We start from the raw sequence: 25753 nt of genomic DNA on the forward strand, positions 1-25753 counted from the left end.
CCACTATCTTGTTGGGCCGGCCCACTTGCTATATGCTGGACCCCACATACTAAATGGGCTAGCCCTTTAACTGGAAAGTGGGACCCACCTGTGTTTTTGGCCCGGCCCACTATCTTGTTGGGCCGGCCCACTTGCTATATGGTGGACCCCACATACTAAATGGGCTGGGCCTTTAACAGGAAAGTGGGACCCACCGGTGCTTTTGGCCCGGCCCACTGGCTTGTTGGGCCAGCCCATTTGATCTAATGTGGACCCCACGTACTAAATGGGCCGGCCCGATAGCAGGAAAGTGGGACCCACATGCTAATTGGGCCGGCCCACTAACTTCTTGGGCCGGCCCAGTTGCTTTAATGTGGACCCTACTTTGTAAATGGGCCGGCCCGATACCAGGAAAGTGGGTCCCACATGTCTTGTGGGCCGGCCCTTTTGCCTGTTGACCGGTCAAACAAGTGCATTCGGCCTGGCCCACATGCTTAGTGGGCCGGCCCATTAAAGTTTTGACCAGTCAACCTTAGAGGTTAGGCCCGGCCCACGTAACTAATGGACCAGCCCAGCTATATAGTTGACCGGTCAAACTAAGTCAGCTGGCCCGGCCCGCAAACTTAATGGGCCGGCCCGCTTAAGACGTGGCAGGCCTCGTGTGGGCCTACCATCTACCACGGGGTTTCAGCCGGTTAACGCCGTTAACTGCCAGTTAACGGCGTCTGCCACGTGTTAGTTTGCATGACGTCAGCAATCAACGGGCTCCCGGAAACACTTGGGCAACGGTCCGATTTTCCGTGGCGGAAGGGCGCCCAAGCGCGACGGACCGAAAAAATCGTCGTAGGACTTTGCCTGACGCAGTTTCCACAACAGAACCCATATCGTCGGGTTAGGCCCATAGGCGACGAAAAATACCCCTTAGCGGACGATTTTGAGACGTTGTCTATCAGAACTTTTCTTGTAGTGGTAGCACAATGCTAGATTTAGAAGAGTTCTAAAATATTGTGACGGATCCTACAAAAGAAGGCAGAGTATGTCATTGTTTTGACAATGATTGAGGATGTTAAGTCAAGAAGTTCTTTGTGAACTTGGTGTAGTTCTGATAGTGTCAGAACTTTGAATCTATATTGTGTATGACAATATTAGTGACATATTTCAGACCGCGGAATTAAGGTTCCACCAGAAGACCAAACATATTTAATGCCGACTCATTTGGAAAATGAGTGATGCGTGAAGACGCTAATGAATTGCAAAATACATACGTTTCTGAGTGTATCAGAATCGTTGACTAAAACCTCTCCCGTGAGCAAAACATGATAAAGCACTAGAAGGCCAAGGTGTTATATCTTTACAAATGTAAACTAGATTATTGACTCTAGTGCAAGTGGGAGACTGTTGTAGATATGCCCAAGAGGCAATAATAAAAGTGGTTATTATATATCTTTGTGTTTATGATAAATGTTTATATACCATGCTATAATTGTATTAACCGAAACATTGATACATGTGTGTTATGTAAACAACAATGAGTCCCTAGTAAGCCTCTTAACTAGCTTGTTGATTAATAGATGATTATAGTTTCATAATCATGAACATTGGATGTTATTAATAACAAGGTTATATCATTATATGAATGATGTAATGGACACACCCAATTAAGCGTAGCATAAGATCACGTCATTAAGTTATTTGCTATAAGCTTTCGATACATAGTTACCTAGTCCTTTCGACCATGAGATCATATAAATCACTTATACCGGAAAGGTACTTTGATTACATCAAACGCCACTGCGTAAATGGGTGGTTATAAAGGTGGGATTAAGTATCCGGAAAGTATGAGTTGAGGCATATGGATCAACAGTGGGATTTGTCCATCCTGATGACGGATAGATATACTCTGGGCCCTCTCGGTGGAATGTCGTCTAAATAGCTTGCAAGCATATGAATAGTTCATAAGAGACCACATACCACGGTACGAGTAAAGAGTACTTGTCAGGAGACGAGGTTGAACAAGGTATAGAGAGATACCGATGATCAAACCTCGGACAAGTAAAATATCGCGTGACAAAGGGAATCGGTATCGTATGTGAATGGTTCATTCGATCACTAAGTCATCGTTGAATATGTGGGAGCCATTATGGATCTCCAGATCCCGCTGTTGGTTATTGGTCGGAAAGAGTTCTCAACCATGTCTACATAGTTCGCGAACCGTAGGGTGACACAGTTAAGGTTTGATGTCGTATTAGTAGAACTTGAATATGGAATGGAGTTCGAAGTTTTGTTCGGAGTCTCGGATGGGATCCCAGACATCACGAGGAGTTCCGGAATGGTCCGAAGAATAAGATTCATATATAGGAAATCATTTTATAAGTTTCAAAATGATCCGGTGCATTTATGGAAGGTTCTAGAAGGTTCTAGAAAAGTCCGGAAGAAATCACTTTGGAACGCGGAGTCCCGAAGGGACTCCACCTCCCATGGCCGGCCAACCCTAGAGGGGTGGAGTCCCAGGTGGACTCCACCAAGGGTGGACGGCCACCCCCCTCATGGAAGGGTGGGAGTCCCACTTGAGGTGGGAATCCCACCTTGGGTAGGTTTCCCTACACATGGAAGGTTTTGGGTTGGGGTCTTATTCGAAGACTTGTAGTCCAACACTTGGGGGTTCCACCTATATAATGAGGGGCAAGGGGAGGGGGCCGGCCACCACAAGCCCATAGCTTGGCCGCACCCCTAAGTGGCCGGCCACCCCCTCTCCCCAAACCCTAGCCGCCCCACTCCTCCACCTCTCCTGTAACGCTTAGCGAAGCTCCACTGGAGATCTCCATCGCCACCGCCACCACGCCGTCGTGCTGCCGGATTCAAGGAGGAGCTACTACTTCCGCTACCCGCTGGAACGGGGAGAAGGACGTCGTCTTCATCAACACCGAACGTGTGACCGAGTACGGAGGTGCTGCCCGATTGTGGCACCGTCAAGATCTTCTACGCGCTTTTGAAAGCGGCAAGTGATCGTCTACAGCAGCAACAAGAGCCTCATCTTGTAGGCTTTGGAAATCTTCAAGGGTGAGTCTCGTTCATCCCCTCGTTGCTCCCGTATTCTAGATTGCATCTTGGCTTGGATTGCGTTCTCGCGGTAGGAAAATTTTTGTTTTCTATGCAACGAATCCCTACAAAAAGCTATTGGGGGAATAAGAGAGTAAGAACAAATGAATTCACAAAGAACACCAAGATCAAGATTTAGAGAGTTCCACTCACAAAGAGATGGATTTGATTGGTAGAATTGTAGATCTAGATCTCCTCTTCCTTTTCCCTCAAATGGATTCAAGAATCATTGGAGGAGTAGAGGGATGTGGGAAGCTCTCAAGGTCAACAATGGTGGAGAGCCAAAGGAGGAAGAAGAAGTGGGGAGGAAGAGGAGGAAGAAGGGCTTAAATAGGGGTCTCAGATTTCTGCCCGTTGGGGCCAAAATCGCGACAGGCCGGCAGTGCCAGCCTTGTTCCACCGGCAGTGCCGGGGTGGCCGGCAGTGCTGGCCTTTTTCCACCGGCAGTGCCGGCCCGGCGGCAGTGCCGGGGTGTTCCCGGCGGCAGTTCCGGCCCTCCTGTTTTTACCCAAACACCCGATACGAAAACCTTAAGAACTTTTGCATCCGGACTCCGATTTCGATGATCTTGGGCTCGTTGAAATCACAACAACAAGCTCTACAACAATATGCATAGAAACATCATAGTTCAGCAAAGGAGGGTAGGAACAAATGAATAAAGGTTTTACCTATCTATAAAAAGGCAAACCGATAAAACCTCCAATATGGAAAATGCAACAACTTGAGATAGGAGACTTGGATTTAGGTGAAACCAATTTTGTTGTAAAGAAGATGACAAGAGATAACCCACAAAGAGTGAAAAGCTTAAGAACAAGTGGGGTAGGTTTTTCTATGTATTTTAGAGATAAACCTCTCAATACGAGAAACCGAGAAAAACTCCAATATCGAAAACGCAACAAGTGATTCATGCGGAATCCGTTTTCGATGAGCTAGAGCTTGTCATGAGAATAAACACAAGCTCTAAAACACCATATAGATAAGATCCAAATAACAACCAAGAAATATGATGCAAGGATGCAAAGGTTTGAGCTCTCCGAAGGATACGATCGAGTTACTCACTCGAGAGCCCTCTTGATAGTACGACAACTAAACTATAAACCGGTCTCCAACTACACCATGAGACCGGTGAGAAAGAAACCCTATCAAGAGCAAACCTTAACCTTGAGCATTCCATTTGAGCTTGATGATGACGATCTTGACCGCAACAAGATGGAACACCTTTCTTGATTTTGCTTGCTTGACGAAGTCTTGTGGATTGCTCCCCCATAATCCACCATGGGAGAGCTTCTTCTTCGGTGCAACTTCATATATCCATGAACACCATATGGAGGGCATGCTTCAAGCAAATGATCCCTTTGAGATGGCTCACCTTAAACTTGCACTTCATTTCTTCATGGCAAGCTTCAAGCATATGATCTCTTCGAGTTGACTCATCTTGAACTTGCACTTCATTTCTTCATGGCAAGCTTCAAGCATATGATCTCTTAGAGTTGGCTCATCTTGAACTTGCACTTCATTTCTTCATGGCAAGCTTCAAGCATATGATCTCTTCGAGTTTGGCTCATCTTGAACTTGCACTTCATTTCTTCATTCTTCATCATGTTGATGTCTTGAAGTAACTTGAGGGCTCACTTCATCTTCATCTTCAAGACATACTTGACACTTGATATCCTTCATCAATTTCTTCTTATTGCAACCTTGAAGCCAACATATGGTTCAAACATTGCCTATGGACAACACCTACAAATATAACTCAATGCAAACATTAGTCCATAGGGATTGTCATTAATTACCAAAACCACACATGGGGGCTACATGCACTTTCAATCTCCCCCATTTTGGTAATTGATGACAATCTCTTTGATGTCTTGAAGTAACTTGAGGGCTCACTTCATCTTCATCTTCAAGACATACTTGACACTTGATATCCTTCATCAATTTCTTCTTATTGCAACCTTGAAGCCAACATATGGTTCAAGCATTGCCTATGGACAATACCTACAAATATAACTCAATGCAAACATTAGTCCATAGAGATTGTCATTAATTACCAAAACCACACATGGGGGCTACATGGACTTTCAGTGAGGAGCCAAAAAAAAACCAAAAAATCCTTTAGTGCCGGTTCGTATTACGAACCGGGACTAACGGATAGACCTTTAGTCCCGGTTGGTAATACGAACCGGGACGTACTAAAGGCTTTTGCCCCAGACGCCACCCATTTAGTCCCGGTTGGTATTACGAACCGGGACAAAAGACCCCAAACGGACCGGGACCAAAGGGTTTGCACGATGAACCGGGACCAGTACCCCTCATTGGACCCGGTTTGGTTCAAAACCGGGACTGTTGCTCCCAGGGGCTTGGGACGAAAGGCATGTTCTCCACTAGTGGTACAAAAGGGAGTGTTCTCTGAAATATATACTCTCTGCAAACAATGTTAGATACTTTATTTATATAACAGCTAACCAAGTGACAAGACATCCGAAAATCATTTGCCATTTTTAGATTTGCATCTTAAAGCTCCACGACTCAGTCTTCGGAAGATTTTGTGCATGGACATGCATGTATTTTATTCTTCTAGATTTTGATTAGGGGTGGGCATAAAAACCGATAGTCGAAAACAGAAAATGAAGAGACCGAGACTGAAACCGAAGAGAACGAATTTCGTTCCAGTAATTTTCACCACCGGACTATCACCGCCATCATTAGTTACGATCTGGAGTTCCATTAATTTTCACAATAGCTTTTGTGTTCTCTTCGTTACTTTGCAAGAGTATACTGTCAGAAATCCGAAGGCTGCATCAACGTGTATACACACACTCGAGAAAAGGTGAAAACTCAGAAAAGATGTAAAATAACAGTAAGGTTTTGTGAGAAAATTTGCAATGGTATCTCTTGGGTTGATTTCACCGTAAGGATGTAGCCTTGTAGGAACAAGCTAGGGGCATATTGGATGCAGTAATCTCCTAATTCATAAATAGCTTGAAGTGAAGAAGCGTTTTGCCAACATTCATACAACATGGATAGTTGGAGACACCATGTCATGAGGTTCCGTATCGAAATTAGAACCATAACTCAAGAAAATAAGAAGGGGAATTTTCCATCATGAATGATACCAAAATATACTCACTTTAGTTTTACATATTGAATCAACCAACCAGAGTGGCCCTAGTGGAATTCTTGTAAATAAGAGGAAACATTGTCAATCTCTCTCTGTGGGGGTTGAATATCAACCGACGTGGAGAAAAAATCATATATGACCTAGGCCGTACGCCCCCTGCCCAAACCCCACCGCTGGATCAACTCCTACGGATGACACATGACATAATGAATTTTATAGCAATCAACCCACGTATCCCCAGTTCCACTTACCAAATCCACATTCAACTAGTGTTTTGTTTTGTCGCAAACAATCCCACTTTATTGATCAACTAGAATCAATAAATGTAGTATGTTAGGTTAAACAAACTGAAACAACTAATAGCGACAAAAATACATGACAAAAGTGAAAGTTACATGAGGACTAAGCTCGAAGGTTTTGAAAAGAAACCCACCTCAATGGTAAGAACCTACTTAAGGTCATTTAAAGCACTATGGTCGAGGACACACACATTATTTTCATGCAGTTAGTTGTTGATGTTGTTTCTCACCACCAAAAGATCAAAACATGAGAGCTACTCAACAACACACATTTGACAGTTGACACAATGGTTACTACCAGGCCAAGAAGTGCCATAATCCGTATGACCGAAAATCACTGATCCAGGAGGCCAAAACACGACCTTGTACGACCGTGACAACCATAGAAAGAGGGAGATAGAATCTGGAAATTTTACTTCACATGCCACCACGTTCACAATCAAGACATCATCGCAAAGTAAACATATCTAACGTAGTAGAAAGTACAAATCCACTTTAACATATTTCTTTTCTCAACCTGTTAAATCATTCCCCGTACATATGAAACCTTGTGTTTTTCTATTGCTAGAAGGAAATAATATTTATTTTTTATATAATATGATTGTCATCCAAAACATATAGATCAGCTCCATAGCAAAAATGGAAAGGAAAATGCTACCGTTCAGGCGGAGGATTGGCCCTCTTCTGCCTCCTTTCTCGTTGTCTCCCATCAGCATCTCATCTCCTCCTACGAGGCATCATGTCCAGCTTCATACCTTCCCCCGCTCCTCCTCTGGTGCCCCGCCACGTTGCTCCTCCACTACTTTTGACATGCATCTGGATGGGGACAACTAGATCACGTGGCCATGGAAGCTGAACTAGAGCACAAATGCAAAGTCCTTTACATAGCCAAGCTCCATGAAGATAGGTGGCCAAGGGAGTTCAGACTCGCCGGATCTGGCAATTATGGGTCACCGGCTCATTGGATTCCTTGCCAGCGATCCCAGATAGCGAGTTCAACAACGCAATAGGTAAATTTTCAAGATTTTTAGGATGTTTCATGGGTGTTCTAAAAATGATACATACCCGTGTGTGTTTGCTGCGTACATACAGGCAAGGTGGTGAAATAATTTTTGGTATGTGTTGCAAATGTTGCTACAATGCTACAAATATTTTTGTGGGCAGCTGCAAACGTAGTCCTCACATGTATATACATGTGTTGTTTTTTTTTTCCGTGGATTTGCTGCGGCGATTAGGGATCTATATATTTTTTGCTACCTTGGCAATGTTTTTGTATGTTTTTAACCTACGGCTGGAAAAATGCCGCAACAGTGCTACAATGACACAAAGTTATTATTGCGTGAGTGAGAGTTATACTGCAGGGAACGAGGTTTCACATTCTAGTGATACCCGACGGCGGGGGAGAGGCGGGGATCAAAACCCTAGATCCTCTGAGGGTGCTCAGCACTTGCCAACTGGAAAACATGCATGCATGTTCCTGTGGCCTACGTACGTGCGATAGAACATAAATGTACACGACCAGTGCCCACTCTCCTCGACTATCCAATCCCTCTTCATGCAAGAGCTACGAGCAGCAGTGCTGACGAAATTGAATGAATGCTGGCATGCTGCACGCTGACGATCCTGGCAAGCTTGCAATTTTGCATTGCATGTGTATTTGATTCGCAGAAACTACCAAACTTATCACCTGCAGCTAGCCGACCAAGAAATAAACGGCTGCCAGAACTTACCCATATCTCTACGCGGGCACACCATGCATGGATCGATGATGGACGAGCTGATACTGACAACCTCGTGTGAGCACGGATTATATATTCCGTATAGGAGATGGGGCGGATCCGAGGTCCATTTGATATACTCCTACTAAGCTGCTACACTAATCGATTATTATTATTAACCCTCCAGATTATCATCAAGTAACTAGTTGGAACCGGAGTTAAATATATGTGACATGTCACATTATAGTGTTTGAGCTGTAGCTTGATCTTCTGCATTGCTATTCGTAAAACAGGATCATCTCGGTCTCACTAATGAAAAGCCACTATGGTAGGATGGAGGATCATCATGCATTTTCGGATATAGAAGAAGGCATCTTCTCTTTGATGCATTGCCACTGATGTATCATGTACGGGGAAAGCAGTGCAGGATGCGAGTTAATTAAGCTTCATGATTTGTTGGATGGAAGCATGGGCGACCATGTGGCCTACTTATTGGCTCCGCGACATGCTGAGGTACGTCCGCATAAACAAATGGAAAAGGAATTCTCACGCGATGCATGCCTACTTTTGCCAAAACAAAATATAGTAGTGGGCGCTATTTTAATTTATCCTAGATGACCAGTCGAGAAAGATGCAGTACCCAAAAATTTCACTCTGAAGATACATGATTAGTTAAATGAAAATAAACTGGTCAAAAACAGCAACGAGAAGCTTAAACACAGGCAAACTAGAACTAGAGCACAGTTTACAGTACAGACAGACAGCACTATCAAACTTCCACAACCATGCTGGCAATCGGCTCTCTCCTGACAAGGGGACTCATACCAAAGGTTTAGATACCTAGTCGTTTCATAGGATCTTTGCCCGATTAGTCTTTGCAACATTGAGAACAGGTTTGTGTCCGGTCCGGAGCTCTGCGTTTCCGCTGCCTTACGAGCAAAATATTCTGATCATTGCTCTTACAAGGTATAGACAATAGTTGGAGTACAGAAGGTAGTTTAATAACGTCAGCACCAACTTAATGCACATTATGCAAGTTCAAGCTGCGACCACACATCAGTATTCCAGTATCACTCCAAAGAAATCCCAAACCAACTCTCCGCAAGGGCTTAGTTTGTTAGAACGAAACAATAGTTGGAGTACAGAAGGTAGTTTAATAACGTCAGCACCAACTTAATGCACATTATGCAAGTTCAAGCTGCTACCACACATCAGTATTCCAGTATCACTCCAAAGAAATCCCAAACCAACTCTCCGCAAGGGCTTAGTTTGTTAGAACGAAATCCTAGAAAAGAAACCTAGACGAAATGATATACACATCACTCTTGTCAAAAGGAAATTTGTTAGCTAACGAGCTTCCCAACTGGCAAGATCATTCTAACCCTGATGCACCATTTGTACAGTGTAGATGCCAAATTTCTAACATCTGTTAAGCTAGTGAAATAATGTCCTTTGTTCACATCGGCTTCAAACCCCAGCATTCGAGTCAGCGAGAATGAAGCATCTCACTCACGTTGTCTTCAACCTCAGAGTATTCAATCAGGCTAAAAGCTACCGTGGTTAGAAGATATCAGTACTAAAATGTATGCCAGCACTTGTATGCATAAGCACTGGAATTCGGCGGCTGATGATTTTTGTCACTTGGAGAGATGTTCGGTCATCACACCGGTGGAGTTGGCCCTTCGTCAGCTGTATATTAAAATACAAACATGATTTAATATTGAGAAGGAAAAAATAGCTATTTTATCAAGCAGCGACAAAGGGGCCATAGCTTCTAGCCTTCTACACAGTTGCTACATAACCAGATTCAGAAACGATGGTAGTTGCAGATGCAGCAGGTATTTTCAAAACTGAAACACCGTGTGTACCTACCTTGCTTCTTCCTTTTTGGCAAACACTTGAGGATCAAATCCTTCAACGGAGTCTGGGGAACTGGAATGAACTTCCCAACAAAAGCCAACGGCCAGCTGCATGAACATGCCAATGGTTAGCAAGCAAGCAGGCTAAAATCCAAAGTCTGTAGGATATCAACCCAAAACTAACCACCTGCTGTGTTGATTCAAACTGCAAGCAAACTCATACTTGGGAAAAAAATAACTACTACTATATTATTTTCGAAAGCATTAGTTTTTTCTACAACACAAGCAGGTTCATAATGGGTACAAGGATCTCACCTGACAAAAGCAATACCGATAGAAACAAGCCAAAGCTCCCAGCTGAGTCTAACAGTTGATGTAAATTTCCCCAGGAACTCAATAATTATCACCTGAGCAAGATTTTTATGGACAGAGGTCAAATCCTAGATGCTCAAAGGTTGTCCATATTAACACATTTGTGTTTTTCTATCATTTCATACCTGCAGCACAACAGTTACGCTCACAACGCCCAAAAAGAGATGGTTTCTTGAAACTCCTTCAAATATGTTGAGCTCTTCTGGTTTACGCGAATTGAACTCATTAAACACCTAATGGGAAAAATGAAATAGTTAAGCTTTGTCAAGTAGCAAGATGGTACATGCTGAAGGGAAGGGATTAAAAGGAAGATGAGAACATAGACTCGGACTACACAAGTATCCAACATTTGGGAGAAAGACTCCTTTATAGAGTTTGGACCCTAAACTACTTAAACAAATAGGGAGAAAATGCAGCAATCTGAAACAAAATGATGTTAACCCTGAATTACTCGTTGCTATAAAATATATTCAATCTTACTAAACCATTTCTAAACCAGCTGCTGGACCTACCGATGTGTGTCTTATTGTAGCATACTGTTAAGAAGCATGCTACTGTAAAGCTGTGGATGCGGCACATATTGGTCCAAATGGAGAAACAGTATTCAGATTCAACCATGAAGTTAGAGCCATGGTTCCTCATAAAGTAAGAGAAGATGGTTTAACAAGGTAGGATGTTACCTGACACAGGACAAATGTGTTGAATATAAATGAATTTTTGACTTTATTAGAGTGTTCAAAGGTATCTTGAGTCAAATGCAGAAGATTTCGGCCTCCAAAGTTAAGCGTCAGAAGAACAGCAACTTGATAGACAGCCTGTGATTACATAAGACCTGAGTAACTGACCCAGCCCAGTAAAACATTTAGTTGACAAACAACATCTAAAGAGACTTATACCTGAATGAACAAGTTTCTCCACATGATATTAGTCACAAGAGGTTCTCTGCATTACATGCACAAGAATGTTAGAAATGTTATAAGCATACACAACATTAGTGCTAATCAAAATTCTATAAATGCTTTCAAACAAGTTTACACATCAGAAGATCATTAAGTTCACCAAGATGCTTTCAAACAAGATGGTACCATTTTCACATCACTAATCCTATACATTGTTGGAGTAACTGTTGGCTAAACTTTCTAGTTCTTCAAATGTGTGGGTCCCTCGTAAAATAGAAGGGTGCATTCAACTACCTTTATGCGGGGAAGAGAACGACGAGATTCACAGTTCTGCTTAGGATAGGTTCATGATATACAGATTTCAAATACTAAATGTTACCACAACAACAAAAAAATACATATACAGAATCATAGCACACATATATTTTGTGTTGTTTCAAGAGGAAAAGGACAAACCTCCGTCCAACAGGTGTCCGCTTCATAAGTTGGTCCGTTGGTGGTTCAGTAGCCAATGCAAGCGCGCCAAGTGTGTCCATTATGAGATTAACCCAGAGAAGCTGTGTCAACAGCATAAACAAGTAAACATCTGGCCATATCAAATCAATACAAGTTCAATACATAAAGTTAGTTTCTGTTCATTCACAATTTCCTACTAGCCCATGTCAACATTATTTTTCATAGTTGTCATCTTCAACATTATACGCAAGATACATATTGCAAAAATGATGGTTTAAACATGTTACTCTGAGAGAAAATATACCCTCAACAGATATCACATCCTATTGGTGCATACTCTCGATAAACTAGTACTACCTCTGACCCAAATTAGTTGTCACAGGTTCAATCAACCTAGCCTTCACGACTGAGACAGACTGTGCTGAAGCTGCCGAGTTGATCAAGGGTTCCTCACCAAATATGTCAGTTTATGCTTTTAAAATCAGTGTTATCCGTGAATTATTACAGGAAAGTAGCTAAGATTAGTCGTGGGATTAATGTAGTGAGCCACGAGCTAGCTAAGCTTAGCCGAGTTAGTGCTAGAACTGAATTCTGGCTGAGGGACTTCCCCCAGGAAGTTGCTGCAGCAGTTGCTGTTGATTGTAACTTGGCTCAAAGTTAATGAAATTTCTTTCCTCCGCAAAAAAAAAGTATTGTGGTGAACAAGCAGAGTTTAGTCCACAATAGTAGCAAAAACAGGAGTAAATAGACAAACACTGTGATCTTAATTATTTTAATAGCCAGAATAATGATTCAAGAAACTGCAAGTGGATAAAACATTTAATGGCATCTAGATCCAAATATCTAGGAATATTCAGACCTAGCTAGCGTTGGAACTATCGACATGTTAAATAATTTTAATCAGGCAATGATTCCAAGAAACGTAAATAATAATGTTCTGACAAACCTGAACAGCGTTTAGAGGAACATTGCCAGAGGAAATGGCCGCAACCACATTGATGATAAGAGCCGCAACATTTACAGTAAGCTGGAACTGAATAAACTTTTGGATATTGGCATAAACAGAACGACCCCAGCGGACCACCTAGAACATTAAACATGAACAGGATTTAAGACACTGTATCACTTGTGGATCAGAAGATCATTAAGTTCACCAAGTAGGCCTAACCTTCACGACCGAAGCAAAATTATCATCCAGAATAATTATGTCTGAGCTCTCTTTAGCTACTTCTGTTCCTTGGATGCCCATAGAAAGACCAATATCTGCCTGAAAATATAAGGGACTGGTGTCAACTAAAAAATGTTTGTTGTACTAAGCTGTGCAGTACATGATCACATGTATGATCAGTCTTTGTATCCATTAAAAAATAATCACATGTCCTTTTATCCCTTCAGAGTACAAACTTGTGACCTTACCTCGTGCAATGCAGGGGCATCATTTGTCCCGTCACCAGTAACAGCAACAACATGGCCATTCTTCTTGAGTGCTTTTACAAGGAGAAGCTTATCATTCGGTGAGGATCTTCCCATCACCTGCAATGCATTTATTTTAGAAATCAGGCTAATCGGAACAATGCTAATAGCAAGAGCAAGTATATTGGACAAGATTCATATGGACTCAAATAGACGGATGAAAGGAATATCTGCCATATCACATGAAATAGAGCACCAGAAATGTCGTAGCAAATTAGCTACCAAAGTGTAATCACAATAGTTTTGTATCGCCACATTAGTGGAACACAAATTCTATTGTTCTGTATTTTTCGTATATTTACAATAGTAAAAGGTAAGCATGGGACTGTCACAGAACATAGATATATACTAGTACATACAAGTGGCATAGGAGATCATTTGGAGAGATTACAGAATAATACAGATAAAAAGTGCACCACTGCACTCCCTATATCTTGCATGGATTTTTTTTATGTTCAGAAAGTTCTCGATATATTTCCCAATTTCATTCCCTATACTCCTAAAGCAAGGAGTTATTAGACTAAAATTTGCAAGCAAGTACTTTTAGTCAACATTATTTCCTAGGAATTTTAAATAACATTTAAATACTTGTAAATCAAGAATCATATGGAAAGTTAGATGCATTATACAGTGTGAATAATATAAAAAGGGAATTTGATCCTCCTTAAATGCTGCATGATTTCAGATATACCAGCCCTACGGTTCATGATCCATTTTGCCAAACAAACTATATTTGAAGACAAGATGCAAAACGATAATCTTTCAGAGTAATAAATGAACAAAAAGTACTCTCAGTAGGTTAGCTTATAAACTTGGGACAAATTTTAACATTTTCGCAAGCACAAACAAATTATGGTCTTACAGATATCTTGTCGGCAACTGCCTCCCTTTCGGCATCACTGTATGCACGGAAAACTCTTCCCTCTATTATGACTGGTGTAGAAGCCTGGGGGTCAGTGAGTATTCCACATTCAAGTGCTATTGCTCTAGCTGTCTGCAGATTGTCTCCAGTTACCATTCGTACCTACTCGTTCGAATACTGCAGAAGTTAGTTTATAGTGATGACAAGAACTCCAACTATGCACGTGTACTGTGCCAACATTTAATGGTGTCAATAGTTGACAAATTTAAGGTGTCAATGGTATTACACGCATTGTTAATACAATGTCAAATTACACACTAAATACAGATACAAACATCATCGGAAGCAAATATGACTTGTATTGTTTCTATTCTAACAATTCTTTGTATCTTTCACCAGCACATGAATTGAAAACACAAACCTTAACACCAGAATTGGTGCACAGCTCAACAGCATCTCTCACTCCAGGGCGACAAGGATCCTGCAAACGAACATGGATGGCTTAGCCACAAACAGAAATTTTATCAAAAATTAATCGTTATATGCAACATTATATTTGCACGTTTCGTCCATGTACCTTCATCCCCACAATTCCAATAAGAGTCAGGTCATTATCTGGTAACTGCCAGTTAATTCTTTGTTCCTCGCTTGGAATGTCCTTGGGATCAAGATTTCTATAAGCAAAAGCAACACAGCGAAGGCTTTGCTCGGCCATATCTTCTATGTATTTCTTGAATTGATTAGCCTGAAATACTAATGTTAGACAGGGAACTACATAATTAAATCTTAAAAAGTGTTCTAAGTGGTTTGCCTTATCAGGTGTCATTTCATGAATTGAGCCATCTACATCAAGCCAATTTGTACATAAGGCAAGAACTATTTCAGCAGCTCCTTTCCAGTGCACATGAACATCTGAATCTCTCTGGAAAAAGCACATGACAAAGTTCAGTATATGGTTGAAGACTGTATTGCAGAACAATAAACAACACTGTCAATCATCCAAACGAATGGCACTCTAGCTAAACCAAATTAATAACACAATCATGTCACAGTTAACACAAGGACAAACACGTTTCAGACTATTAAACTAAGTAAAGTATGCCAAGCCTGAGATGAAGTATTTCTGTATTTGTATGCCAGAGACTAATGTTGTTACCATGTTAAATTAGACCCTGGAATGACCGCAGGAGCCTCTTTTGTACAGCAAAATAATTGCACTGGATGGCAGAATATTAGCACATAACAGAACCCCAAAATTATTCTTAGATATGTTTTAGAATTCAAACATAGGTGTTGAGCAAATAATTTTGTCAATCCACCTGGTCATTATTCTGTTCTACAGTCCTAAAATCACAGCAACAGGCTACGGACCCACAGAGAATCGGCAAGCAGGATGGTTGAAAAAAGGTAAAGAATCTGAAAATATAAATGCTATCATGAATTCTAGGTTGACAAGGTGAACTTGATTGCTATACCAGGATATGGGTAGAAAAGAAAAGGACATTTAAACGACTAGCACACCCAGTTAAAACATTTAACTATTTAAGCATGTAATCATCTTTGAGTCCCATTGGAGCGATATCAAAGCCAAGCCCAGGACCAGTTCATCTCTATCAAAGTACATCTTTGCAACTCAGTGTGTGGACATATCTAGTGGAAACTAATAATAAAGAAAATATATAAGATACAGCGGAAAGTGAAACAAGAAATTACCCCAGTTACTGCAACACCGCCACGTTTTTTTTCTGAGTTGAATGGAGATACATGAATGATAGCAGATTTCGATCGCTCCGCCGCAAATTTCATATGAAGCTAAAGGAAGCATCATTTGAATAAGCAAGAATATAGCCACCAAACCAAGAGTGGAAGTTTTAACACTTGAAGAATCTTACCTCAACACCCCATGAAAGGATAGCCTTCTCAGTTGGTGAGCCTGTTATCTCGACAGTGCTACCATCCTGATGAGTCAAGAATCAGTATGGTGTAGAAGGACAGATATCAATTACATCAATAGAAAAATGCACAGCCATAACTAGCAGTATTGACATCTGGGACCCTATTTTCGCTCAAAGAAATAGCAATGGGGGCATTTTTAGTCAAAAAAATAGCAGGGACCCTATTTTTGGTCAAAAAATAGCAGCCTCCACTACATGTATGGAAGTGCATTTAATGTGAATTCTGGGTGTTCTCTTTTGAGAATAGCATAGGAACCTCTCAGAAAATAAGTGGAAATTCTAACACTACTTGAAAAGCCAAATAAAAAGCAGCAAAATTTACTACAAAATTTAAATTCACAAAGGTGATAGGACCATACTTCATGTGATCATCTATGTAACCTAAACGCAGTGGTAAAAGGTGCCGAGTAGTGGAAACATGTGACATTACCTCTGGCTCGAAGACACTGCCTGAAGTATTCTGTGCAATTCCTTCAAGTACAAAAGAGGTAACTGTAGGTGACAGCTTCTCGGTAGAAGCCTGAGGCTGCAGCTCTTTCCCCCCAACTATTGATAGCACCACAGTCATCTGCAGAAGTCACAGATAGTTAAATGGTCACAGAGGTAAAGCAATAAAGTGAAGAACCATTATGATGCAAAAAGACAAGAAAAACTAACCTGGTTGAGCGTTAATGTACCAGTCTTGTCACTACAAATTGTTGTAGCAGAACCCATCGTTTCACAAGCTGAAAGCCTTCTCACCTGAAATTGACATACAGATTCATGTGATAATAAAAAGAATAAATAATAAAGAGACTGGTTTCGTAAAAAAAGAGACTGCAAAAAATTTGTACCAAAGCTTTGTCTGCCATCATTTTCCTCATTGAATAAGCCAGGCTGAAAAATAATAATAATAATAATAAAATAGGTTGGAAAACCAAAACAAAGTTAAAATGATGGAGACATTTGACTTGTATCAACTCACGTTAGTGTTACAGCCAACGGTAGTCCCTCAGGCACAGCCACGACAATAATAGTCACCTAAATGTTGCAATGTAAGAATGAGATAAGGAAAAGGGTGCTTAAGATGCACCAAATATTAAATCCTTACATACCGCAACAGTAAGTATCTTTATTGATCCAAATATAATAGATTTCACACTTGTTTGCCCCTTAACAAACTGAACGGTGCCATCTGGGTTTGTAGTATGTCCTGTAAAATATCTGGGAGTAAAGAAAAAGTTTATTAATATGTCCTGTAAGATATATGGAACAATAGAAAGTTTCTAAGTACGCCCTGAAAGCTGATAGTATCTGCGAGCAAAGGAAAAAACTTCAAGTATCACTGCACTTAAGCATATAGAATAAGCATAGCAACTACAACACCGGTTTATACATTTGTGACTTTATTTCAGTTGTATGGAGTACATACATAATATAGAAGGTACGATATTCAAATAATGGGTGAATGAATCTTACCTTGCAAAAAGGACTACAAGAACCAGTGCAGCAACGACAAGCCCCACAATGCCTATGAATGTTGCTACTCCATTCAACCGCACCTTCAACAGAAACGAGAAGGCCATGAATTCAGAATCAGATTGCACATAGGTTGTTCAAAATAATTCACAATCAGATCATCAACAAAAGGATAAAAAAGAGGAAGAACCTGCAATGGGGTCTCTTCATTGTTGTCTTCTGAAATGCTAGCCATTAGTAAACCCCATTCAGTATTCAGACCAACTGCAGTTACCTGCAATTGAATAGCACAATTGCAAGTGGAATTATATCAAATAGGGTAAGGTTAAAGGTCAATTTTACTGCGCTCATAAAACAATTAATCTAGCTGACAGGTAAGCAATGCTCAAATCCAAAAGTGAATGAGCCTCAGTTGCCTCTCTTTATTCCTAGACATGCGATTTTCAAAACAGAAAAGAAAGAGAATGAGGCGAGAAGACAAGATATGATCACTCACCAACATGGTACCATAACCATCCGCTACTTTGCATCCTCCCATTAGAAAAGGTGACTTCTGATCCTTGAAAACCTAATCAAAGATCGAACGTTTACTACTTACTTTCCCCAGTCATACTGGACTCGTAGGAGTATAAAATCAAGAGAAATCTTACAATTTTGCTTTCCCCAGTCATACTGGACTCATCAATGGCAAGAGAATGGCCACTAATTAAAACACCGTCAGCTGGAACCTAAAAGGTGGTTTTTATTTCGTTATAATAGCAGGAATGCAAGCAACACAAACATAAGCTAAAGCAGGCAGTATTTGTTTACTGCGTCCTACCTGATCACCAATTTTCAAAGCTACTACATCACCAACCACAAGGTCAAAGATTGAGACTTGAATCCTTCTACCGCCCCGAATAACCTGTTCACCACAGCACAGTTGCAATACTATCAGAGGACTAAAAATGGCAAATAAATGGTGAACACTTTGATAGGTTAAGCTCACAAACCTCGACTTGGATATTTTGCTTCTCCTCATTGAGGTGTTGGAACTGCAACGACTGTTTGTAATCACTGACAGCTGAAATAATTAGACAAAAGGTATCTTTAGTCAGGTACAACTGGATTATTCCAACTGGACACTCTTTCATTGTGCGTAATGAGTAAATGGAGAAACGGTGAAGTTTAAAGAAATGGACAAAAGATATGCTGGAAGGCCATATTTGACACTAGCTGAGGCACAAAATAAATGGCCTTTTATCCTTGTAAATACAATGTATGAAGATTGACCCTAGGATACTACTGAACAATTAAACTAAAAAAAGGTCTAGTGTTTATCTTTCAAAATTACAGTACAATCCCAGGTCCAGAAAAGTTTGGTTTAAGACCATTATTTCCCCCTTGCTGAAGTACAGTAATGATAATACTGCATCCATATTAAATATCACAAAATATTAAACTATTTCAGAGTTGAATATTGGAGAGAAAACAGCATACCAGTAACAAATATCACAAGAAATACAGCAAATGCTATACTGGCGCCGTCGTACCATCCTTCTTTGATGCCCTGATGAAATTCTTAAAATTAGAACTAAAGAAAACATACTTTTAAAAGGGTTAATCCATACAGAAATCCGCAGTGAACCGTTGTTTGGAAGTTGATGGAATCAGATTTAAAACTCACAAGGGGAAAACATATATAGTCATTAAGCATCAGCTGACAGTAAGACAAAATACGAAAATGAGGAAATAGAGAAAAGTCAGGTGGACCAGGAGTTCACCTCTGTTGCGATGCCCAATGCTAGAGAAATGGCTGCAGCCACGATAAGGATAACCAATGTTAAGTCCTGGCAGGCCTCCCAAAGAAAAACCTGTTTTCATGACACAGAACACAGTAAGAAGGATTAATCACTGATACCGCAGCACATTCATTGGTACAATCACAAATTAAAGTAGTAAATAAACTTGCCCAAAAGCTTCTTCCTTTCTTGCGAGGATATCTGTTAGCCCCAAAAGCATTTGCCCTGCTTGACAAATCTGCTTCATCTCCATGGATTCCCTTCTCTGAGTTTGTTTTCAGTAAATTTAGGAGCCCTTTAACCTAATGTTCAAGAAGAATACCGCATTAACTAATGATGCAGATGTTGGAAGATTCTAGCAAATTTGCAGGTAGGAATGGTACATACCCCACCATATTCTTGCAGAGTGGAATAGTTATGATCCCTTGTCAATGATGTAAGTTGCTCCTCTCCAATTCCAAAACCCCGTGGGAGAATTTCTGTGTAACAGCAACGTCAATGTAACAACATATTAACATAGACATATTTGAACAACTATTAACAAGGTGCGGGGCGGTCCTCAATTGAGTAGACAATTATTTCTTGACACAAGATGATCCTCACAGGGCTATTTAATTACACAGAATATAACCAAGACACTGACAGTATCCTATGTGTACAAAAACAAAATGAGTTTGGATCAATTACCTTGTAATTCTCTATCGCCATTCTGCTTTTCTCCTGCTTCCTTGAAAAGTAACGCAGCCTGATTGAATTCAAAACGAAAATATCAAAGAGGAACGATGTATGATGATAAAACATATATACTGCAGAAACAGAAGCTTGGATGTATACCCGTATGACTTGAGCATGAGCCCTAATTTTCCTCCTTATATGTTCTTTTTCTTCCTCTTTTTTCAAGTCAAGAGTGTATCTGAATCGGCGAGAAGCATTGAGCACAAGTGCAGCTTGCTGCCAATGGAACAAAACGATAACAGCAATGTGTAAAGTTAGGGAACTGACTATACTATCAGTTATGATTATATGTGCAGCAGCACTAGTAGAAGTAGCGATGCAAATTTGGCAGAAGTACACAAGCTCAAAATGCCCTAAGAAACATTCTAAACAATGCACAAACATATAACAGCAGTGTGTAAAATTAATGAACTGACTATACTATCAGTTATGATTGACTGTGAAGCAGCACTAGCAGAAGTAGTGATGCCAATTTGGCATATGTACACAACTACACAAGTTCAAAATGCCCTAAGAAGCATTCTAGACAATGCATGAACATATAAAGCATTTTACTTCCAAGGCGAGCCATGTGCGCGCAAGCATCCATGAATTAGATAGTTAGGTAATCAGAATCACATTTGTTACATTATGCAAGAACAGAGTATTTTACAGTGCAACAACAATTTAGATTTGAAAGACTAGAATTCAGAGCAATCCATCTTTTAATGCTATGTGAACCATATGCTCCATCCCCAACAAAAGCTCTACTTCACAGGAATAAATAACGCCAACAAGCCAGGCCCTGATATAGGGGCGCAACAGAATGCAAATCATGAAACGTAACTGGAATCAACAAATATTGCTTTCGGACTGTTTGAACGCAACTTTTAGTTGGCAGTTGAGTCATAACATATTCTTAGCAATGCAGTAGAAAATACATGACAAGAGCAGCAGTGATCCCATACTCAAGCAAGTCCATTATCGCTCTCTGCTACGTCCAACTGTCCATGCTTTTGTACATGGTAATTTTAACTCATATATTGTGTGTATCAGCCAACTTAAGTACATGGACAAGTAATAACCTAAAATCATGTGCTCTTATTGACACCCCATGAGATTCTTCAAACTCACAACCAAGAGGTGATGGCATGAGAACAGACATACATATCAATGCCTAGGTTCATTAGAATACACGACTCAGTGTCATGCTCAAAATCCAGTTGCATATCAAGCCCGGTGGTTCTAGATGAGCCCATATGTACCAAAAATAAAAAAACACCAGTCACGAAGAATTCAAAGTAGTACTAATTTATCTCACTGCCCGCTGGATTGTGGATGCAGCAAGCCAAAGGCTCATCAACATTTGGGGACATCACCAATTCTCTAGTAGTAGTGAGGGGCCCCAATCATTCTGGAGCCAGAATTTTTGGCATAAATGAAGTGAAACTAGTTGGCTGCAGTGAATAAGTTCCACAACATACGCAGCACGAGACCAGGTATCAACACATTTGGGTGGTAAAAGGTAACAAGCAAAAATAAACGAGAACCAACACCCGTGTAAATAAAAAAAAGAGGCAATCCAGACGAAATTAAGCAGCATTGCGCCGCCAAGCGTAACCGCAAACCAAGCAGGCAAGCACCCCACAATCCCCCGAACTAGTCTAGCGCTGAACGAAGTAGCAAGCAGGCAAGTTGGGTAGTAGTAGTAGGGAATGCGGCGTACTCACCCTCCATCGCCTCAGCCGCTCGACGGGCGCCCGCTTGGCTGGGATGTCGAAGGGGTCGTCCCCGGGCCCGCGCACTTGGACTCCGAAGACGTCGTCGCAGCCGTCGTCGTCCGGCGCCACCTCGTCGTGGCGGCGCACGTAGCGGCCCGGCGAGGCCTCGGGCGCCTGCACGCCGGCGCCGGCCCCAGGCATCCTCGGTTGTTCAGGAGAGATGACACCTCGCAGCAGCGCGGCCGCCGCGCCCCCGATCTGCACGCGCATTCAACAGCAGCAGCGTCAGAGGAAACGAAATCCGGACCAAATTAAAAGCAGAAACCCAACAACAAAAAACCCCAGTCCAGTCCAGGCCCGTTCCCAGAGAAAAAGCGAGCGGGTGGAGCGACCTCGAGGCGGGCGCCGCTGCGAGTGGGCGGGAGCTAGGCGGCGGCGGGGGCGGAGCGGGCCGCCGCGGCGGAGGAGGGAAGGGGACGGGGCTAGGGGAGAGTGGAGTGCGGCGGAGGAAACGAAGCGAATTGGGGGGGGCAGTTTCGGCGCTGCTTCCTTTGCCTGCCTTTTTCCCGCTTCACGCACTCGGATTGCTTGTCCCGCTGCTCCTTTTTGGCTTTGCGTTTGCGTGGCTTCCGGGGAAACGGATCCGTCCAAAAACGCGTTCCGAAAACTAAAGCTGCGATGGCGCGTACACCGTACAGAGCTGTCTCTTGTGAATACGAAAGCAGCTTCTTTGGGTATGGCAGGCATAACAAAAGGATGGGAACCTCTTTATACATGTGTGTGTACGTATGATTGTTATAAGAAAACTGAAACTGTGTATGATGATGATGATCTGAACTGGATAATACAAACAGTTCGCTCAATACTAATAAGATTATAAATATTAAGTTCAAAAAAAATAAGATTATAAATATCAACTACGGAAATTATAAAAAAACGACTGTGAAGAAAGTAGTACGAAATACACTAATAGTGGGTCGGGTTCGGGCGGAATGGCAGCGGACGCCCGTATCAGTAGAGCCCGACACTAGCGTGTTGGGTCAGTGCAGTGGAGAGTGGTGTCACTCACTGACTTGACTACAGCCGGCGACTGTAGCACGAGAGGCTTGGCAGCAGTGGAGTCGCGGTCGTACGTGGGTGACGCCACGCCCTCACGCGAGTTCCATGTTACGCGTTTTACCTCTTTTTTTCTGACCATCAAGTCTAGAAACAAAAGTTACTCCTATAAGGACATGCCCAATGCACTGCCCTAGAGGTAGTGTTTCACACCTTTAGCTAGGTTCGTGTGGTCTAAAGTAGGTTTGGATGAGGAGGCTGCCTCCTCTTCAAGAAGTGGGATCTTAAGCCTTAAAAGCATGCTTTTTTGGAGAGAGAAAGAAATACATAGTGTCATATTTGTGGGATCCCTTCTCTCTTTTTTCTGACTAAAGTTGTAGCTTCTATTGGAGAGATAAAATTCACTATGTTGCTTCTGACAACTTTTTTACATGGAACATCTAGTTGTGTATGCCACCATTGCGCATGCCCTAAGATTATTATATCTAACCCATCACCCCATCAGCAAGTTTGATCGGCACTGAAAGTGGGTCTTAACTTCACCAGAGTCTGAGCTCTCGTCTCGTGACACACATCTCCGGCAGCCATGTTATTGGCCTGGCCGAAAGGTTTTTTTAACGTGCGACGGGGCGTACGTAATTAATTAAGCCGGCAAACATTAAACCGGTACTGGCCACCGATCACGACGCTTGTTGGCGTCAGCACTCGCAACCAGTGAAAGAAAATCAATCGAAGACACGAAAACAGAATGAAACCGCACTGCCCATCGAGAACGTACCCAGCGGAAGGAACCAAAAAAACCTAACAGCAAGCCTGATCCGCGCCGGCAGATCGACCGACCGGCCGACGGGCAGCACGTGCGTACCTTAATTAGCAGCTTCTCGTCCGGCGACTCGCCGGCGCGCGGCGGAGGGAGGGGGCGGCGGCGGCGGACGGACGGACTTGGGCGGTGGCTAGCTGGAGTACGCAGCTGCTAGCTTCCGGTGGAGCCTAGCCTAGGCCTAGCTCCTAGTGCTGGTCTGGCAAGCACGGCAGCATATATACGCCCGCGGCTGCGCAGCTAGCCTAGCTAGATCCTCCTTCCTATCTACGTAGCTAGGTAAAGGTGGAGCTTTGCCTTTGCGTCTGGCGATGAGCAAAGAAGCTTGATCCGTGCCGCGCGCGCTTCTGTGAGCTTTGCTTTCGACTTGCGCGGCGCTGGCCGGTGGGGTGAGCTCCTTTTATAGACGGCGAGATGTTCATACCTACTACAGTACATATGTACAGTACGTATGTATTCCTATCTTGAATAAGTAACTACCAACGCTGCACAAAAGATACGTATACCTCTTCTTCACAGAGTTATGCCTCCTTTAATTTACAGGATTTTTGTACGGCTTTTTTTTCGATAAAGGGAATATATTAATATAAAAAAGATACCAATTACATCCAGCCTCTGCAACAACGCACCACCCTAATGGCACTACGGATGCACACAGCCAAAAAAAAAAAACTAAGAAACAAAAGTCCCGCTACAGTATCTCGGGCCTAACAACAGCAATACATCCACCGCCAAAACAACACCTGAAATACAGACTCTCCAAAAACGACGCCTCCAAGAAGGGAACAGTGCTCTAACACCGTCGTCGCCCGATCAACGATCTTAGGTTTTCACCCTGAAGATAGTCCCCGCTCTCAAAACAATGCCTCCAACAAGGTCATTGCCAGGCACAACCAGTTAAGGTCAGACCTTGGGTTTTCACCCTGAAAGGTAGGACTCTGAAATTCACCTGTGTTGTCGCCCCCACTTTCATACCGCTGCTGTGAAGCCCGGAACACCAAGCAAGTCCCTCAACAGCGCGGAGACTTGAACCTCCCTTAGCTAGTCCTCCCCTCCGGCCTTCATGAACTTATCTTCTTCCGACTTTCATCATGGATCCATAGTCACTTGATGTCAACACAGAAAAAGAGCTTCGCGCCGCTCCCTCCAGAACCAATCGGTCGGAATAAAAGCATGGGTGCGCACGACCGAATACCACCGATCCAGCGAACTCCAGGCAAAAAGCAGTTACATTCGCCGGCGGAGCCTTCCGGAACTCAACACTCCGGCTAGATCACGAGTCCAGGCCTCCGGTAGGTCTTCCTCTTCACGCAAGAGAGACCCTAGGACCACCGCCTTTATTCAGGTCGGACCCCCACGTCGGCGACCATCCTGGGCTGGCCACTCCGACCCTCCACCGGAGACTCCGTCGCCGGCTTCCATGCATCTCCATCTCGCCGCTGGAACGCGGTGATAGATCGATAGATCCACCACCACCAACCGCAGGCCGACCCTCTCCGGCGAAGAAGAGGGACACCTCCACCGTCGTACCCAAGGCTGCTGCCCCGGGCGACCTCGTGTCGCGGGTGAAGCCTGAGATCGCCTCCACTCACCGGCGAGAGGCGGGGGGAAAATGGCGCAGGCCATGGGCCTGGCCGCCGCCCACCACCAGCCCCTGCGGAGTGCTGCGGAGAGCCGACGGGAGGAGGGCGCGAGCAGGCCGCCGCCGCCCATCCCAACCGCGCCGGCCGATCCACCAGGGGAGAGCCGACGGGAGAAGGGGGCGCAGCGCAGGCCGCCGCCGCCCATCCCATCCGCGCGTCCGCCATGCTCGAGGGAGGGAGATCCGGCCGCCGTCCACCATGCGTCGACGAGGAAGGGCCCTGATACGTCTCCGACGTATCGATAATTTCTTATGTTCCATGCCACATTATTGATGTTATCTACATGTTTTATGCACACTTTATGTCATATTCGTGCATTTTCTGGGACTAACCTATTAACAAGATGCCGAAGTGCCGATTCTGTTTTTCTGCTGTTTTTGGTTTCAGAAATCCTAGTAAGGAAATATTCTCGGAATTGGACGAAATCAAAGCCCAGGGGCCTATTTTCTCCACGAAGCTTCCAGAAGT

The 25753-nt window shown here is 42.9% G+C and overlaps 1 protein-coding gene across 2 annotated transcripts; it reads right to left on the minus strand.

The window, feature by feature from the left end:
* Positions 1-9300: 9300 nt before the first annotated feature.
* Positions 9301-23880, minus strand: LOC127308038 (calcium-transporting ATPase 5, plasma membrane-type). Of its 2 annotated transcripts, none has more exons than XM_071821712.1 (35): positions 23688-23880; positions 21776-22024; positions 20166-20282; positions 20019-20076; positions 19719-19810; positions 19502-19633; positions 19314-19403; positions 19030-19099; positions 18543-18613; positions 18371-18454; positions 18201-18278; positions 18047-18118; positions 17741-17824; positions 17551-17633; positions 17187-17295; positions 17057-17112; positions 16926-16968; positions 16750-16833; positions 16523-16660; positions 16030-16095; positions 15851-15949; positions 14949-15059; positions 14715-14882; positions 14559-14618; positions 14138-14299; positions 13219-13335; positions 12971-13069; positions 12749-12886; positions 11803-11903; positions 11344-11389; positions 11128-11262; positions 10573-10680; positions 10391-10482; positions 10089-10183; positions 9301-9905 (listed from the first exon to the last, which is right to left on the minus strand). In XM_071821712.1, exons 2-35 carry the CDS (start codon positions 21965-21967, stop codon positions 9877-9879), a joined length of 3279 nt encoding a protein of 1092 aa, XP_071677813.1. In that variant the 5' UTR covers positions 21968-22024; positions 23688-23880; the 3' UTR covers positions 9301-9876. The 2 variants fall into 2 exon arrangements, with proteins under 2 accessions (XP_071677813.1, XP_051194764.1); XM_051338804.2 differs by lacking the exon at positions 23688-23880 and adding an exon at positions 22159-22311.
* Between the last annotated feature and the right edge of the window lie 1873 nt (positions 23881-25753).

This window comes from Lolium perenne, chromosome 6 (assembly GCF_019359855.2).
Source record: "Lolium perenne isolate Kyuss_39 chromosome 6, Kyuss_2.0, whole genome shotgun sequence".
Classification (NCBI taxonomy): domain Eukaryota; kingdom Viridiplantae; phylum Streptophyta; class Magnoliopsida; order Poales; family Poaceae; genus Lolium; species Lolium perenne.

What these genes read in the sequence shown, in the direction of transcription:
- LOC127308038 (XM_071821712.1), bottom strand. Translation starts at nt 21,967, where the DNA reads ATGCCTGGGGCCGGCGCCGGCGTGCAGGCGCCCGAGGCCTCGCCGGGC. An exon ending in CTTGTAGTCCTTTTTGCAAG is followed by an intron (nt 17,296 to 17,550) that starts GTAAGATTCATT and finishes CTTTACTCCCAG; the next exon opens with ATATTTTACAGGACATACTA. An exon ending in ACACATTTGTCCTGTGTCAG is followed by an intron (nt 10,681 to 11,127) that starts GTAACATCCTAC and finishes TTTTCCCATTAG; the next exon opens with GTGTTTAATGAGTTCAATTC.